This window comes from Ips typographus, linkage group LG10, assembly GCF_016097725.1.
Source record: "Ips typographus isolate SLU linkage group LG10, UJ_Ityp_2.0, whole genome shotgun sequence".
Taxonomy (NCBI): Eukaryota; Metazoa; Arthropoda; class Insecta; order Coleoptera; family Curculionidae; genus Ips; species Ips typographus.
This window is the reverse complement of record NC_138431.1, coordinates 5,481,934-5,495,948: the sequence shown is the minus strand read 5'-3', so window position 1 is coordinate 5,495,948 and position 14,015 is coordinate 5,481,934. Positions and strand designations below refer to the sequence as shown.

The following is a 14,015-nucleotide window of genomic DNA, read 5'->3' as shown; positions in this document are numbered from 1 at the left end:
TTCCAAAAATGTGCTTAAAACTGTCATTTTCCCACTACAAGTGGGTTTTACAGGTGATTTTGTCTTTTACTGTCCTTTCAAACTGTGTTTCTAGCAGTTCAAATTTTGACACTGTTTTTCTAATTGACTATACTCGATTTTTTAGTGTTTTTATAGACTATTGGATAGGAAATTTAATAAGGATTCCAAAAATGTGCTTAAAACTGTCATTTTCCCACTACAAGTGGGTTTTACAGGCGATTTTGTCCTTTACTGTCCTTTCAAACTGTGTTTCTAGCAGTTCAAATTTTGACACTGTTTTTCTAACTGACTATACTCGATTTTTTAGTGTTTTTTTAGACTATTGGATAGGAAATTTAATAAGGATTCCAAAAATGTGCTTAAAACTGTCATTTTCACACTACAAGTGGGTTTTACAGGCGATTTTGTCCTTTACTGTCCTTTCAAACTGTGTTTCTAGCAGTTCAAATTTTGACACTGTTTTTCTAACTGACTATACTCGATTTTTTAGTGTTTTTTTAGACTATTGGATAGGAAATTTAATAAGGATTCCAAAAATGCGCTTAAAACTGTCATTTTCACACCTTAAGTGGGTTTTACAGGCGATTTTGTCCTTTACTGTCCTTTCAAACTGTGTTTCTAGCAGTTCAAATTTTGACACTGTTTTTCTAATTGACTATACTCGATTTTTAGTGTTTTTATAGACTATTGGATAGGAAATTTAATAAGGATTCCAAAAATGTGCTTAAAACTGTCATTTTCCCACTACAAGTGGGTTTTACAGGTGATTTTGTCTTTTACTGTCCTTTCAAACTGTGTTTCTAGCAGTTCAAATTTTGACACTGTTTTTCTAACTCACTATACTCGATTTTTTAGTGTTTTTATAGACTATTGGATAGGAAATTTAATAAGGATTCCAAAAATGCGCTTAAAACTGTCATTTTCACACTACAAGTGGGTTTTACAGGCGATTTTGTCCTTGACTGTCCTTTCAAACTATGTTTCTGTTAGTTCAAACTTTGACACTTTTTTTCTCTCTGACTGTACTCAATTTGGTAGTGTTTTTTTAGGTTAGTGGATAGGAAATTTAATGAGGATTCCAAAAATGTGCTTAAAACTGTCATTTACAAAATCCGGTAAGTGACCAATTCTCATATCTTTGAGTTGCGTGTATGCCTAAAATATATCGTCTTTTATGGTGACCGTGACACTTATTGAGATTCCTAGTCTTTGTAACCAGTTTTCATAGTTTCCAGACAAATTGAATGACTTTAGCCTTAAAAGTTAACTTAAAAACCAGTAAATTCACTTTGAAACAATGAAAATTGCCTTCAGAGGCTTAAAAATTGTCTTTGTAGCCAGTTTTCATAGTTTCAAGACAAATTGAATCTTTAGTCCTAAAAATTAACTTAGAAACCAGTAAATTCACTTTGAAACAGTGAAAATTGCCTTCAGAGGCTTAAAAATTGTCTTTGTAACCAGTTTTCATAGTTTCCAGACAAATTGAATGACTTTAGTCCTAAAAATTAACTTAGAAAACAGTGAAAATTGCCTTCAGAGGCTTAAAAATTGTCTTTGTAACCAGTTTTCATAGTTTCCAGACAAATTGAATGACTTTAGTCCTAAAAATTAACTTAGAAACCAGTAAATTCACTTTGAAACAGTGAAAATTGCCTTCAGAGGCTTAAAAATTGACTTTGTAACCAGTTTTCATAGTTTCCAGACAAATTGAATGACTTTAGCCTTAAAAGTTAACTTAGAAACCAGTAAATTCACTATGAAACAGTGAAAATTGCTTTCAGAGGCTTAAAAATTGTCTTTGTAACCAGTTTTCATAGTTTCCAAGCAAATTGAATGACTTTAGTTTTGAAAATTAACTTAAAAACCAGTAAATTCACTTTGAAACAGTGAAAATTGCCTTCAGAGGCTTAAAAATTGTCTTTGTAACCAGTTTTCATAGTTTCCAAGCAAATTGAATGACTTTAGTCCTAAAAATTAACTTAGAAACCAGTATTTTAGACCATATATTTAGAAAACAAATACTGGACTATTGCCAAATAAACTTTCTTTTATTTTCGTGTTGTGTTTGCTATGCCCAGGCTTGAAAAAAAATAGAGTAAATCTGGAAAATTGGCTATATTACATAAATTAAGGATTATAGTTATTTCACGTACAATGATAATAATTAAATTGAATCCTCTAAAATAAATAAGAATAGAAAAAGTAATTCGATAATCGGTTATTTAGATCTAAACACAAACTCATTGCACTACCGCATTCCATTTCAAAATGGTTCTTCACTTCAAGTCAATCTCTTCAATCATTTTGCGCTTGCGTTTCATCTGCCTATTGCCGCTTAACAAACCGTCCAAAAATGAAGACAATTCTCCCTCTTCCCCAGTGGGAGGGTCCGTGCCGCCTTCAGGCTCCCCACTTCGACTACTTTTCTCCTTAAAACTACCCAAGTCGGGAATATTTAGGCTGACATCTTGAACTCTGAGTTTGGTTGGTGGAGATGGAACGCTCGAGCTTCGGTTACGCTTCAACGGCACATCCAGATTGATCGTGGACTTGCGTTTGCGCTCCAGATCCAGTCCCAAATAGTTTTTGGGTAAAACTGCCGCGGTTCTGGGTTTTATGTTCGATCTGAAGGGCGGCGATTGGCTGCTGCTGCTGCAGGGCATCGGTGGCGATAACATAGGGCCAGCTTTGTGTAAAATGTCGTCCCGAGCCCGAATCAGTTCAGTGGTAAAGTCTTTATACTTTTGTTCCCATTCGTCAATGTGTTTTTTAATGTCAGTCAAGGCGGCGTCCTGCTCCGATATTTTGGCCGTTTGCTGCTGAAGTTTACGCTCTTGTTCGCGCAGTTTGGATGCTTGCACGCGCAACTTGATGTTTTGTTTACGCAGCTAAACGTGCGAAATTGTCAAAATGTTTTATAAATCTGACACAACTTACCTTGGAACAGAGTCTCTGGGCGGTTTGAGTCAAGTAGGTGATGTGGAGTTTATGACTTTTGGCGATGCGTTTCAGTTTGCGCAACTCGCCAGACAGTGCTCCTGGTACGGGTTGTTGTAGCAGGATTCGAGAACGATCTTTCGAGCTTGTAGTTGCCGACAAACGCCGGTATAAAACCCCTAAATCCAGTTAAAAATTGTCATAGTGACATAATGTGAAAAAATCACCTGTATGTTGTTCCAATTGTTCCCTGCAACCAGGCAGGATATGTTCATCAAAATGCTCGATCGCCATGCTGCTCAAATCCCGCAACTCCTGAAGAAACTGAGAGGACTTAGGGGGTACCTTGTTGTTCACTACCAAGTCCAGAATTCTCTTGGTTTCGTCCAAGACCTGTCACAAAATTCGATTATACCTCTCAGGCTTTATTCACCAACCTCACCTTGCCAGGAATAAAGCAAACCAACTGGTTCTCGATGTATCGCATGTAAGTCATGTTGAGCATGGACATGCGCGTTTCAACCGATTGCAACACGTCACAGTACTTAGCCAATGGGTGATTTTTCCGTTCAGATTCTCGTCGCGGTAGGGCCTGTTTCACTTTTCTGTAAATGAACGCGTTCCTTTTTTCCAGCTGCATGAAACCACGTGTTAGCAGTTTGCCACCGATTTCGTTGAATTTCCTGCATACCTGTAAATGTACATATTGCTGCTTGTAACCAGTTCTCTACACACATTTATTAAGCACACTTTCCTGTAATTTTACTGAAAATTTCAGCTTTCTAAGCCTTCACCTGTATACAGGGTGGTAAACACCATAAAATCGCACATTTTTTAGACACCCGCTGCTTTCACCCTAATTTACTACCTTACTTGACAAGATACGTCAAAATGTCTTAGAAAACAAACGATAGTGCAGATTACAAGCTTTCCAAAAATATCCCCCCATGAATTGATTGGCCATACCGTTTGGCCGCTAGAGGGCGTCAAAGTTGCTTCACCATAAAATCACTAATTTTTAGACACCCGCTGCTTTCACCCTAATTTACTCCCTTACTTGACAAGATACGTCAAAATGTCATAGAAAACAAACGATAGTGCAGATTACAAGCTTTCCAAAAATATCCCCCCATGAGTTCATTGGCCATACCCTTTGGCCGCTAGAGGGCGTCAAAGTTGCTTCACCATAAAATCACTAATTTTTAGACACCCGCTGCTTTCACCCTAATTTACTCCCTTACTTGACAAGATACGTCAAAATGTCATAGAAAACAAACGATAGTGCAGATTACAAGCTTTCCAAAAATATCCCCACATGAGTTGATTGGTCATACCGTTTGGCCGCTAGAGGGCGTCAAAGTTGCTTCACCATAAAATCACTAATTTTTAGACACCCGCTGCTTTCACCCTAATTTACTCCCTTACTTGACAAGATACGTCAAAATGTCATAGAAAACAAAAGATAGTGCAGATTTCAAGCTTTCCAAAAATATCCCCCCATGAGTTCATTGGCCATACCCTTTGGCCGCTAGAGGGCGTCAAAGTTGCTTCACCATAAAATCACTAATTTTTAGACACCCGCTGCTTTCACCCTAATTTACTCCCTTACTTGACAAGATACGTCAAAATGTCATAGAAAACAAACGATAGTGCAGATTACAAGCTTTCCAAAAATATCCCCACATGAGTTGATTGGTCATACCGTTTGGCCGCTAGAGGGCGTCAAAGTTGCTTCACCATAAAATCACTAATTTTTAGACACCCGCTGCTTTCACCCTAATTTACTCCCTTACTTGACAAGATACGTCAAAATGTCATAGAAAACAAACGATAGTGCAGATTACAAGCTTTCCAAAAATATCCCCACATGAGTTGATTGGTCATACCGTTTGGCCGCTAGAGGGCGTCAAAGTTGCTTAACCATAAAATCACTAATTTTTAGACACCCGCTGCTTTCACCCTAATTTACTCCCTTACTTGACAAGATACGTCAAAATGTCCCAGAAAACAAACGATAGTGCAGATTTCAAGCTTTCCAAAAATATCCCCACATGAGTTGATTGGTCATACCGTTTGGCCGCTAGAGGGCGTCAAAGTTGCTTCACCATAAAATCACTAATTTTTAGACACCCGCTGCTTTCACCCTAATTTACTCCCTTACTTGACAAGATACGTCAAAATGTCATAGAAAACAAACGATAGTGCAGATTTCAAGCTTTCCAAAAATATCCCCCCATGATTTGATTGGTCATACCCTTTGGCCGCTAGAGGGCGTCAAAGTTGCTTAACCATAAAATCACTAATTTTTAGACACCCGCTGCTTTCACCCTAATTTACTCCCTTACTTGACAAGATACGTCAAAATGTCATAGAAAACAAACGATAGTGCAGATTTCAAGCTTTCCAAAAATATCCCCCCATGATTTGATTGGTCATACCGTTTGGCCGCTAGAGGGCGTCAAAGTTGCTTCACCATAAAATCACTAATTTTTAGACACCCGCTGCTTTCACCCTAATTTACTCCCTTACTTGACAAGATACGTCAAAATGTCATAGAAAACAAACGATAGTGCAGATTACAAGCTTTCCAAAAATATCGCCACATGAGTTGATTGGTCATACCGTTTGGCCGCTAGAGGGCGTCAAAGTTGCTTCACCATAAAATCACTAATTTTTAGACACGCGCTGCTTTCACCCTAATTTACTCCCTTACTTGACAAGATACGTCAAAATGTCATAGAAAACAAACGATAGTGCAGATTACAAGCTTTCCAAAAATATCGCCACATGAGTTGATTGGTCATACCGTTTGGCCGCTAGAGGGCGTCAAAGTTGCTTCACCATAAAATCACTAATTTTTAGACACCCGCTGCTTTCATCCGTTCCTGTATTATAAATTCAAATTAAGTTATGGCAATAGCTTTTTATATGTCATTTTAGTTGTATCTATCATTCAAATGCCGTTGTATACAGGTGTGGTAAATCCACAACGACCATAGGAAAACCGTGTAACTGACAGAGAAACGTAGATAATTGCATGCGCGGGACAGAAAACGAAAAAAAAAAATCAAGTAGGCCATATTTGTAGCACGCTGTTGCCAAAATCCAGCACCGTCGACAAAATTAATTTTGTATTGAATACTTGGCGTTTGGCAACAGCGCGCTGAAAATATGGCCTACTTGATATTTTTTTCGTTTTCTGTCTTTGTTCCGCGCATGCAATTATCTACGTTTCTCTGTCAGTTACACGGTTTTTTCGGAAAGCAAGGAACGGAATTCTCAAGAGAAGTGTTGATAGAATGTGAGAGAAGAAGCTGACTATGGCGGGTTCCTGTCACATTCTACAGGTCTTTCTCTTAATAATTCCCTTCCCTCGTTCCTGCATATTTTGACACACTACATACATTGTCCTATGTCTCTTTCTAACAGCACTATTTGTTAGAGAAAAATTGGCAAGAAAAGTACACCAATAAAACTATTTCTATAATTGTAGTATCACCTTTAATAATAATTGCTTATAAAGTAACAAAAATTAAACAAAAATAAAGTAAAATAATCATCAGCCTAATATCATAAATCATGGTTCGTCCGGAACTAACAAGTCCAAACTGGCATCAGTAACCTGAGAATTAACAAACTTCTGCTCCCCACCCCTGACAGATAAATTGTGTTGCACCAAAGCCACCTTCTCCTTCATCATTCCCGTTTTCTCCCATTTGCCGCTGCCGCAATTGGTGCACGGCTTCACCGGCACCAAATCCAAAGTAACCGTCCTGTTTTGACAGTTGCCACACTTGTAGAATCGTTTCGTTGCGTCGAACACTTTCAGCGGGTGCTTTTCCGTTTTGCAAAAGTCGGAAGCGGAAAAACTGACATATTTGCACCGCAAACACTTGACGGCTCTACACTTGACCTTGTGCGTGTTGGTCATTTTGTCTTCCATCCGTTCCTTGGCCTCCAACTTGCCAAAGTATTTTTCTTTTTCCACATTGTCGTGCTCTTCCAGTAAATGCGAGTTGATTGAGGTCATCGCCATCATTTTTTTGAACCGATCAGAGATGAGATCGCTGTCCTGGAGTTTGGATTTTTTTGCTATGGGGTCCGGATCGTTTTTTGTAGAGTCTAAGGGTCTTTTTTTAGATTTGGTGCTGTTGGGATCAATTTTTTTAATGGGGCCGTGTCTCTGGATGTATTTGATCGCGTTCACTTTGGCCCTGTTGATTTGCTTTGATGTGATTGGCTGGTTTAGGTCTATTACGTCAGTGGTGGCTGACAGCATTGGGAATCCCATGCACATTTTGTCCAACGCCGACTCCGGTGTTGTTTTCTCAGCTGATAAGACAGGTTTATTCTCATTTTGTGTTTTAAGCTTCTTGATAACCTCCAAAGCAGTGGCCCTAGACTCGGCAATACCGACTTCCTGCGATCTAAACCCAGAAAAGTCACTTTTCCCATCAAGGGTTGTAGTCCCACCTAACTTTTTCAACAACTCCAAGTCCTTAACCCTTTGAGTGTGGTCAACCTCCAAATGCCTTGCCAAACCCTTTTTAGGCTCTTTAGTAGGTTTCAGTTTTGGGCTGCAACCTGCAACACTGAGACGCTCCATAATATTGTTATCTTTTGCTTCCAGTTTGCGACTTTTTTTAGCTGGTATTGCAGTGTAGGATTTTCCAGCGTAAAAAACCTCATTTTTACCCAAAACTTTATTTCTTAAACCTACTAAACCTTTTCCAGCAAAATTAGCTTGTAACTCAGATCGTTTACTGCACTTTTGGTACTCCTGTTTAATATGATACACACAGTATTCACACTTACTTAAATTGACTATAGCTGTACATTTGTCACCATTTTTTTTGATACTTTTACACACACCAAAGTCTTTAGACTCACCAAGCATCATAACAGCTTGGGCTGTACTAACCGACAATGTGGCAACATCTTTAGAGCCTTCTCTGCGTTCTAGAATTGTGGGGTTTAAAACCCCCACCACACTTCCAGTTGGGGTTTTCCACAAGTCTGAGTGAGCGCTGGAAAACATAAACAACCCCACCGTCTTAATGTCATCTTTAAGATCTGTCAAAGTCCATATGGAGTACTGGCTACCCTTTTGAGACACTTTGGGTGGGGATTTGTTTACTACCACCCCGCATAACACCCAATCTTGATCTTTTAGTGTACCGGCCATTATTTTTGTAGGTAAATCTGAAAAACGTACAGGCAATCGCCCTTGCATTCTTTCACTTAATAAGGTCATAGGCACTCTAGGGTTAATTATTCTCATACCAAATATGGGGTCTATCGTCACGTCCTGATAGGTAGGCTTCACTTGTGGGACTCTTAGGGGCTTCAGGGATGAGGTGCAGGGTTGGTTAGCTGTTAGCAAATGTTTAAGGTTCCTACCGCACTCGTTGTACTTTTGATCCTCGTAGTTGCGATTGCCTTCATCGTCCGAGGAATCAGTATCTCCAGAGTGAACCACACTTAGGGCTGAGCCCTTCAGGGGGGTCTCTTTAACACTAAACAGATCGCATTCGCGTAAACCACCGTTCGGGCGTGGAGAATCGTCGGGTAACTCGGTAACAGCCGCCAGGAGAGCTTCTAAAGGGTCCTCGCCCTCCATTTCGGTCAAAAATCCAAAAAAAATAGAGTAAAATCTCCTTGTTGTTGTGGTAAGAAGGATTTTGCCGCCAATGAACACTTAACCTCACTTCCTAATGAGTCATAAATGACAGTTGACAGAGCAGTATTTTTAAAAGTCAACTTAAAATTTTGTTTATCTTTGTCTAGTTTACACTAACTGCTTGAGTGAGAAAGAGAGAACCTAATATTCTGTTTGCTCTCAACTTTTATTAACGAATCAAAATAAACGGAGATGACAAATTCAGCCATTCAACTTAACAAAGGCCCCTATTTTTATAAAACACCTTTAAAAGTGTTTGACTTGCAGCCCTTGCAGTATTTAAACCAAATTACTAAGGTTCTGACACCTTCATAAACACAATTAAAAACCTGCATTTAAAATGGGGCAAAAAAACTACTCACTATACGATTCCTGGCAATATCATCGAAAGTCAAAAAGGAGAAAATCTGCTCCAAGGCGACTTCAGGGAGTTGCAGAAGAGGCGAATCCTGCGCCTGAGGCATTTTAGAGGGCAACTACACCAAAGTCTAGACTTGTTTATGTTTATACACCTTAACGTACAGCTGCAACAAAGCAAACGAGCACAATCACGACCTCATTTGCCTTGTTTTTACTGCAAATCAATGCAATGCAGTTGTTATTAAATCTGAGAAAAACAAATGTTGCACTTTTATCTAGAAAATTCAACAAACAAATCAACAGCTGTGAGCTGATTGACAACTGACAGTAAGGAGTAACGTCACAGGAATGCCAACCTTAGAACTAAATAGACAGTTGGGAAAAATGGCCAACTGCAAAAAAATAAAAACGTAATGGTTCAAAATAAGCGCAGTTTTTTAGTCATTCATAAGAGCACTTAAGGCAATAATCGGTGATAAAATCCACATTAAACGAACAAAATAAAACAATTGACATTGTTTACAGACATTTGAAACATTTTTAGAACTATATTACACTTTTGCGGCACTCAACCTATGAAAATGCCATTAATAAGGTTATCATTGAAGATATACTGTGCTTTAAAAAATGAAGCACCTGCAAGATAAAAGTCTATATAAAGAAAGGAGGTTTAAAATCACTAGAGCAGTAACAGTATGATAGGTTTGAAGGGCGTAGCCCTAATTTTGGGCCTGGTTTTTGCTAACAGTAAAGTCAAGGCTGGATGCGGTTATGAAGTAAGGATGTTCAGGAAAAAGTGGAAAAAGTCTTTTTTTGTTTTTTTTTTTAGAGTTGCCACTTGACTAAAATTGACCAAATCAATGTTCATTTGGTGCCCCACAGTCACGATGACTTAGGGTGGCTCAAAACTTATGAACAATACTACTATGGAGGTATACAGTTTGTCCTTTTTCTAACTATTAAGAATAGAAATGTTTGTTTTGCAGCACGTAATGACATATACTCGGCGGGAGTCCAATACATTCTGTCCAGTGTTGTGGAGGCTCTAAAAGAAAATCCAGACAGAAGGTTTATAATCTTGTCTATAAAATTTCTATAAAAGAGTCCAGTATTGATTTTTAGATTTATTTATGTGGAAACTGGATTCTTCTGGAAATGGTGGACCAACCAGAACGAAAACACTCGAAATGACGTTAAAAACCTGGTAGAATCGGGACAACTGGAATTTATCAGCGGCGGCTGGTCCATGAATGATGAAGCAACCACTTACTACCAAACGATAATAGACCAAATAACATGGGGATTGAGGTTTGTTCTTATATTTAGTTCAAAACAATCCTACAAAAAATATATTTATAAAATGCAGAAGACTGAATGACACCTTTGGAGAATGTGGTCGTCCTAAAGTAGCCTGGCAAATCGACCCTTTCGGTCATAGCCGCGAAATGGCCTCGATTTTTGCCCAAATTGGTTTTGATGGATTCTTCCTCAACCGAATCGACTATCAAGACCACGCAATACGTCAAAACAACAAAGCTCTGGAGTTTGTGTGGCGTGGAAGCCCTGACAATCTAGGTAAATAGTCAAAAAGTCCAATTATCTTGGAACATGTATTCTTTTACAGGAGAATCTTCAGATATTTATACTAATGTGCTCTTCCGACACTACAGCGCTCCCAGCGGTCTATGTTTCGACGCACAGTGCAGTGATGAACCAATTATTGATGATCCGGACAGCCCAGAATATAACGTACAATCAAAAGTAAGTCTAGTAACATTTGTGTTTGAATTTGAACTGACTTTTACAAGGCTGAGAGCTTTGTCAACGACTGGATCAAACCTGCCTTAAACGGGTACGCTTCTAATAACCTGCTAGTTCCCATGGGGGATGATTTCCAGTATGAAAATGCTATTAAAAACTTTATTAACATGGACAAGCTCATCAGGTAAAGCTTGTAACAGTTAATTAACCTTTTTTGTTTAGTGTTAATTAAAAGTTACATGAATGGTCGAGACTTTGATGGTGTAAAGTATAACGTGATCTACTCTACACCATCCTGCTACCTGAAAGCTGTGCATGAAGCAACCAATGCCACTCTTAATACCACCCTCAAGACTGACGACTTTTTCCCTTACCAATCCTCAAATAAAAGCTACTGGACCGGCTACTATTCCTCCAGGCCTACGGCTAAGAGATACGGAGTATTTAGCAACAATTTCCTTCAGGTTAGTTTCATTTGTTTGCACCACAATTTAAATAGGGGGTGAGTGCAGGTTTGCAAACAACTGGCCGCTCTAACCGAAGAGGACACAAACAATCTGAACAACTTGAGGGAGGCTTTGGGGGTGTTTCAACATCACGACGCCATCGCCGGAACTGAAAAGGAGGAGGTGGCTAGAGATTACATACGGCTACTACATATCGGCATCACTAAATGCGAAGAAGTGTCCAGCCAAGCCTTGGCGTACGTATGAAGTTTTTACAGGACGGTTTTTGAATAAAACAGTTTTTTATAAAAAAGGAAGATGGTTAAAGTGGAAGACACGAATTTTACCACCTGTCACTGGTTGAATATTAGTCAGTGTGACGTCACTGAAACGGCCGAACAATTGGTGATTACCCTGTATAATCCTTTAGGGAGAGCCGTGGATAAATACGTTAGAATTCCGGTGGTGGATAATAGCAGTGAATATGTGGTCATTGATCCTTTAGGTTAGTAGATAACGAAGAGGGTGTTGTAATAAAGCTATTTTGTGGTACCAAAAGGTGATAGCCTGGTGACTCAAGTGGTACCAGTACACGAATCAGTATTGACCACTCCAGGTCGTAATAGCACGGCCAAATATGATTTGGTGTTCAAGGCTGAACTACCAGCATTGGGTTACAAGTCGTTTTACTATCAGAAGAAATTTACTACTCTTGATGAAGCTAGAGATAATGTTCAATATAACAGCGTATGTATTTTACGAGTTTATGAAGTAAACTCACATAAATTCTATTCTAGTACCCTGAATTGAAACTAACCCACTCGTCTCAAGGACCGACCATACTAATAAACACTCATCCAGCCCTTCAATCCACCTTAGACGTGTCCTTTCTTTACTACACCGGGTTTGTAGGAAACGGCAGCGCCCCCGAATTCACCCCATCCTCAAATTATATCTTTCGCCCCGATCCCGACATCCCAATTCAACCAATATCCGAAAATTACGAATATCAGTTATTCACCGGTTCTGTAGTCACCGAAGTTCACTATTACTTAAACGACTGGTTCAGTTATCTAGTTCGAACTTACAACAATTCGAACATCGTGGAGATCAACTACTTAGCCGGTCCATTGCCTTAGTAAGTCCTCCAGTGCTATTTAAAACAAACATTGAATGTAGGCTTTAGTGGCGATCAAGGTGTGGAAGTGGTGGCCAGATTCAAGACTAATTTAGATTACAACGATACCATATACACGGATACAAATGGACGTGAGATTATCGAACGAATTAGAGATTATAGAGCCAGTTGGGATGGTGTTGTCACAGAACCTGAGGCTGGCAATTATTACCCTATTGTGACTGGGATTTTGGTGCAAAACGGTTCAAACTCCTTTGCTGTATTGAATGATAGGGCTCAAGGAGGTGGGAGTATGGAGTATCAAAGCTTTGAATTCATGGTATTACTCCTTAAAAAAATGTGACTTCAAACTAATCAAATAAATCACAAAAGATTCACAGAAATACAATCAAGGATTGTTGCGGAGTTGGGCAAGCGTTAAGAGACGAAGCCTTCGGGACTGGAACTGTAACCAGAGGCAGTTACTATATACCTTTTCTAGACCCAAACATTGAACATCTCTCCCCCAAAGAGGTGTCCCAACAAGTCTATTTGGACTCTTGGATATTTTTCTCATCCACACAAGGAAAGTCATTTGAGGAGTACCAGAAAGCCCACACAATGCAGGTAAACTAAACAAACCCAAACAAACACCCACTATGGTTTGGTGCAGTTTTCAGGATTAAATGAAAATGTACTGCCTGCTAACATACATTTACTCACCTTGGAACCCTGGGGACCTTCCACTGTCTTACTAAGATTAGAAAACTTTGTGGGGAATGAAGACTCTATTAATCTTGGCACATCAAGTGTAAACGTGCAAGTGAGTGTTCATTATAAACTAGTTACACTAACTAATCATTGTTTGCCATTACAGGAACTTTTCGCGGCATTTAAAGTGGAGGCTGTAAGGGAAACTACACTAGCAGGAAACCAATGGTTGCGGGACAATGAACGCTTGAGATTTAACCAGGAAGCAGTCACTAATAGTGATGCTGATAATGATGATGAATTTCTGGTTGTTCTAGACCCAATGCAAATCAAAACTTTCATTGTAACCGTGTCTTATTAATGCAACTGATTACTAATAAAGTTTGTTCAAAGTACTTGGTTTGTGTGGTTTTAAGGATCATATTTAAAGGTTAGGAACTTACCTAACGCTTCTCAGGCTAATCTCAGGACTGTTAGGATATGTAGGGGACTGGATTTTAGGGCACTGACTTACTACGGTTCAGCAATACTGTTAAAATCAATTCCATTGATTTTTGTAGATTGATTGTTCCAACTTGACAAACCAAATCAAAAAAGTAAGGTTAAGTAACGACGTCTCTGTTCGTTCTCCGTCCTTTGCTAATACACAGTAACCTGGAAGCATGAAAGTGCTTTTATAATGCCGAATAAGAAATTTAGGGGACTCTAACGTAATAACAGCTGTTCCGTTATTGAGATGTAGTTAAATTTCAGGTACGAATAGTACAATTTAAATTTAAGTAGCTACTCTTTATCAGTTATCACTTTAAGCGTATTTTTGAATTTGAAACGTGCTAGAGTGCGAGAGCAAATAGCATAGCGTCAAACGCTTATTGACAACTGACAGCACTGGAGCTTGAATTTTCAGTCTCTTTCCCACCTATACAGAATGCCTTAAGAGAAAGAGACAGAAAATTGCACATATCACATGACCGACAATTTA

The 14,015-nt window shown here is 39.0% G+C and overlaps 3 protein-coding genes across 4 annotated transcripts; 1 reads left to right on the top strand and 2 right to left on the bottom strand.

Moving 5' to 3' along the window:
- Window positions 1-2,121: 2,121 nt before the first annotated feature.
- Window positions 2,122-13,675, bottom strand: pall (F-box protein pallbearer). Of its 2 annotated transcripts, none has more exons than XM_081988321.1 (5): window positions 13,477-13,675; window positions 3,401-3,649; window positions 3,186-3,351; window positions 2,959-3,137; window positions 2,122-2,909 (listed from the first exon to the last, which is right to left on the bottom strand). In XM_081988321.1, exons 2-5 carry the CDS (start codon window positions 3,596-3,598, stop codon window positions 2,298-2,300), a joined length of 1,155 nt encoding a protein of 384 aa, XP_081844447.1. In that variant the 5' UTR covers window positions 3,599-3,649; window positions 13,477-13,675; the 3' UTR covers window positions 2,122-2,297. The 2 variants fall into 2 exon arrangements, with proteins under 2 accessions (XP_081844447.1, XP_081844446.1); XM_081988320.1 differs by lacking the exon at window positions 13,477-13,675 and adding an exon at window positions 9,001-9,318.
- On the bottom strand, window positions 6,437-8,984 carry Mcm10 (minichromosome maintenance 10 homolog). The gene has a single exon (XM_081988239.1). It carries the CDS (start codon window positions 8,576-8,578, stop codon window positions 6,536-6,538), a length of 2,043 nt encoding a protein of 680 aa, XP_081844365.1. The 5' UTR covers window positions 8,579-8,984; the 3' UTR covers window positions 6,437-6,535.
- LOC145734689 (lysosomal alpha-mannosidase-like) lies at window positions 9,618-13,428 on the top strand. Its single transcript, XM_081988189.1, has 16 exons — window positions 9,618-9,774; window positions 9,828-9,930; window positions 9,985-10,066; window positions 10,121-10,306; window positions 10,365-10,573; window positions 10,623-10,759; window positions 10,807-10,943; window positions 10,995-11,223; window positions 11,272-11,462; window positions 11,520-11,710; window positions 11,765-11,952; window positions 12,003-12,343; window positions 12,392-12,662; window positions 12,716-12,949; window positions 12,996-13,145; window positions 13,200-13,428. Exons 1-16 carry the CDS (start codon window positions 9,694-9,696, stop codon window positions 13,392-13,394), a joined length of 2,925 nt encoding a protein of 974 aa, XP_081844315.1. The 5' UTR covers window positions 9,618-9,693; the 3' UTR covers window positions 13,395-13,428.
- Window positions 13,676-14,015: the final 340 nt, after the last annotated feature.

Excerpts from the sequence above, each read along its gene's own strand:
- Mcm10 (XM_081988239.1), bottom strand. The coding sequence starts at position 8,578 with ATGGAGGGCGAGGACCCTTTAGAAGCTCTCCTGGCGGCTGTTACCGAG.
- pall (XM_081988320.1), bottom strand. The coding sequence starts at position 9,102 with ATGCCTCAGGCGCAGGATTCGCCTCTTCTGCAACTCCCTGAAGTCGCC. Across the intron at positions 3,352-3,400 it reads TTTGCTTTATTCCTGGCAAG|GTCTTGGACGAAACCAAGAG; the intron begins GTGAGGTTGGTG and ends ATTTTGTGACAG. Across the intron at positions 2,910-2,958 it reads CCCAGAGACTCTGTTCCAAG|CTGCGTAAACAAAACATCAA; the intron begins GTAAGTTGTGTC and ends TCGCACGTTTAG.
- LOC145734689 (XM_081988189.1), top strand. The coding sequence starts at position 9,694 with ATGATAGGTTTGAAGGGCGTAGCCCTAATTTTGGGCCTGGTTTTTGCT. Across the intron at positions 10,574-10,622 it reads TGGAAGCCCTGACAATCTAG|GAGAATCTTCAGATATTTAT; the intron begins GTAAATAGTCAA and ends ATTCTTTTACAG. Across the intron at positions 12,344-12,391 it reads TTAGCCGGTCCATTGCCTTA|TGGCGATCAAGGTGTGGAAG; the intron begins GTAAGTCCTCCA and ends TGTAGGCTTTAG.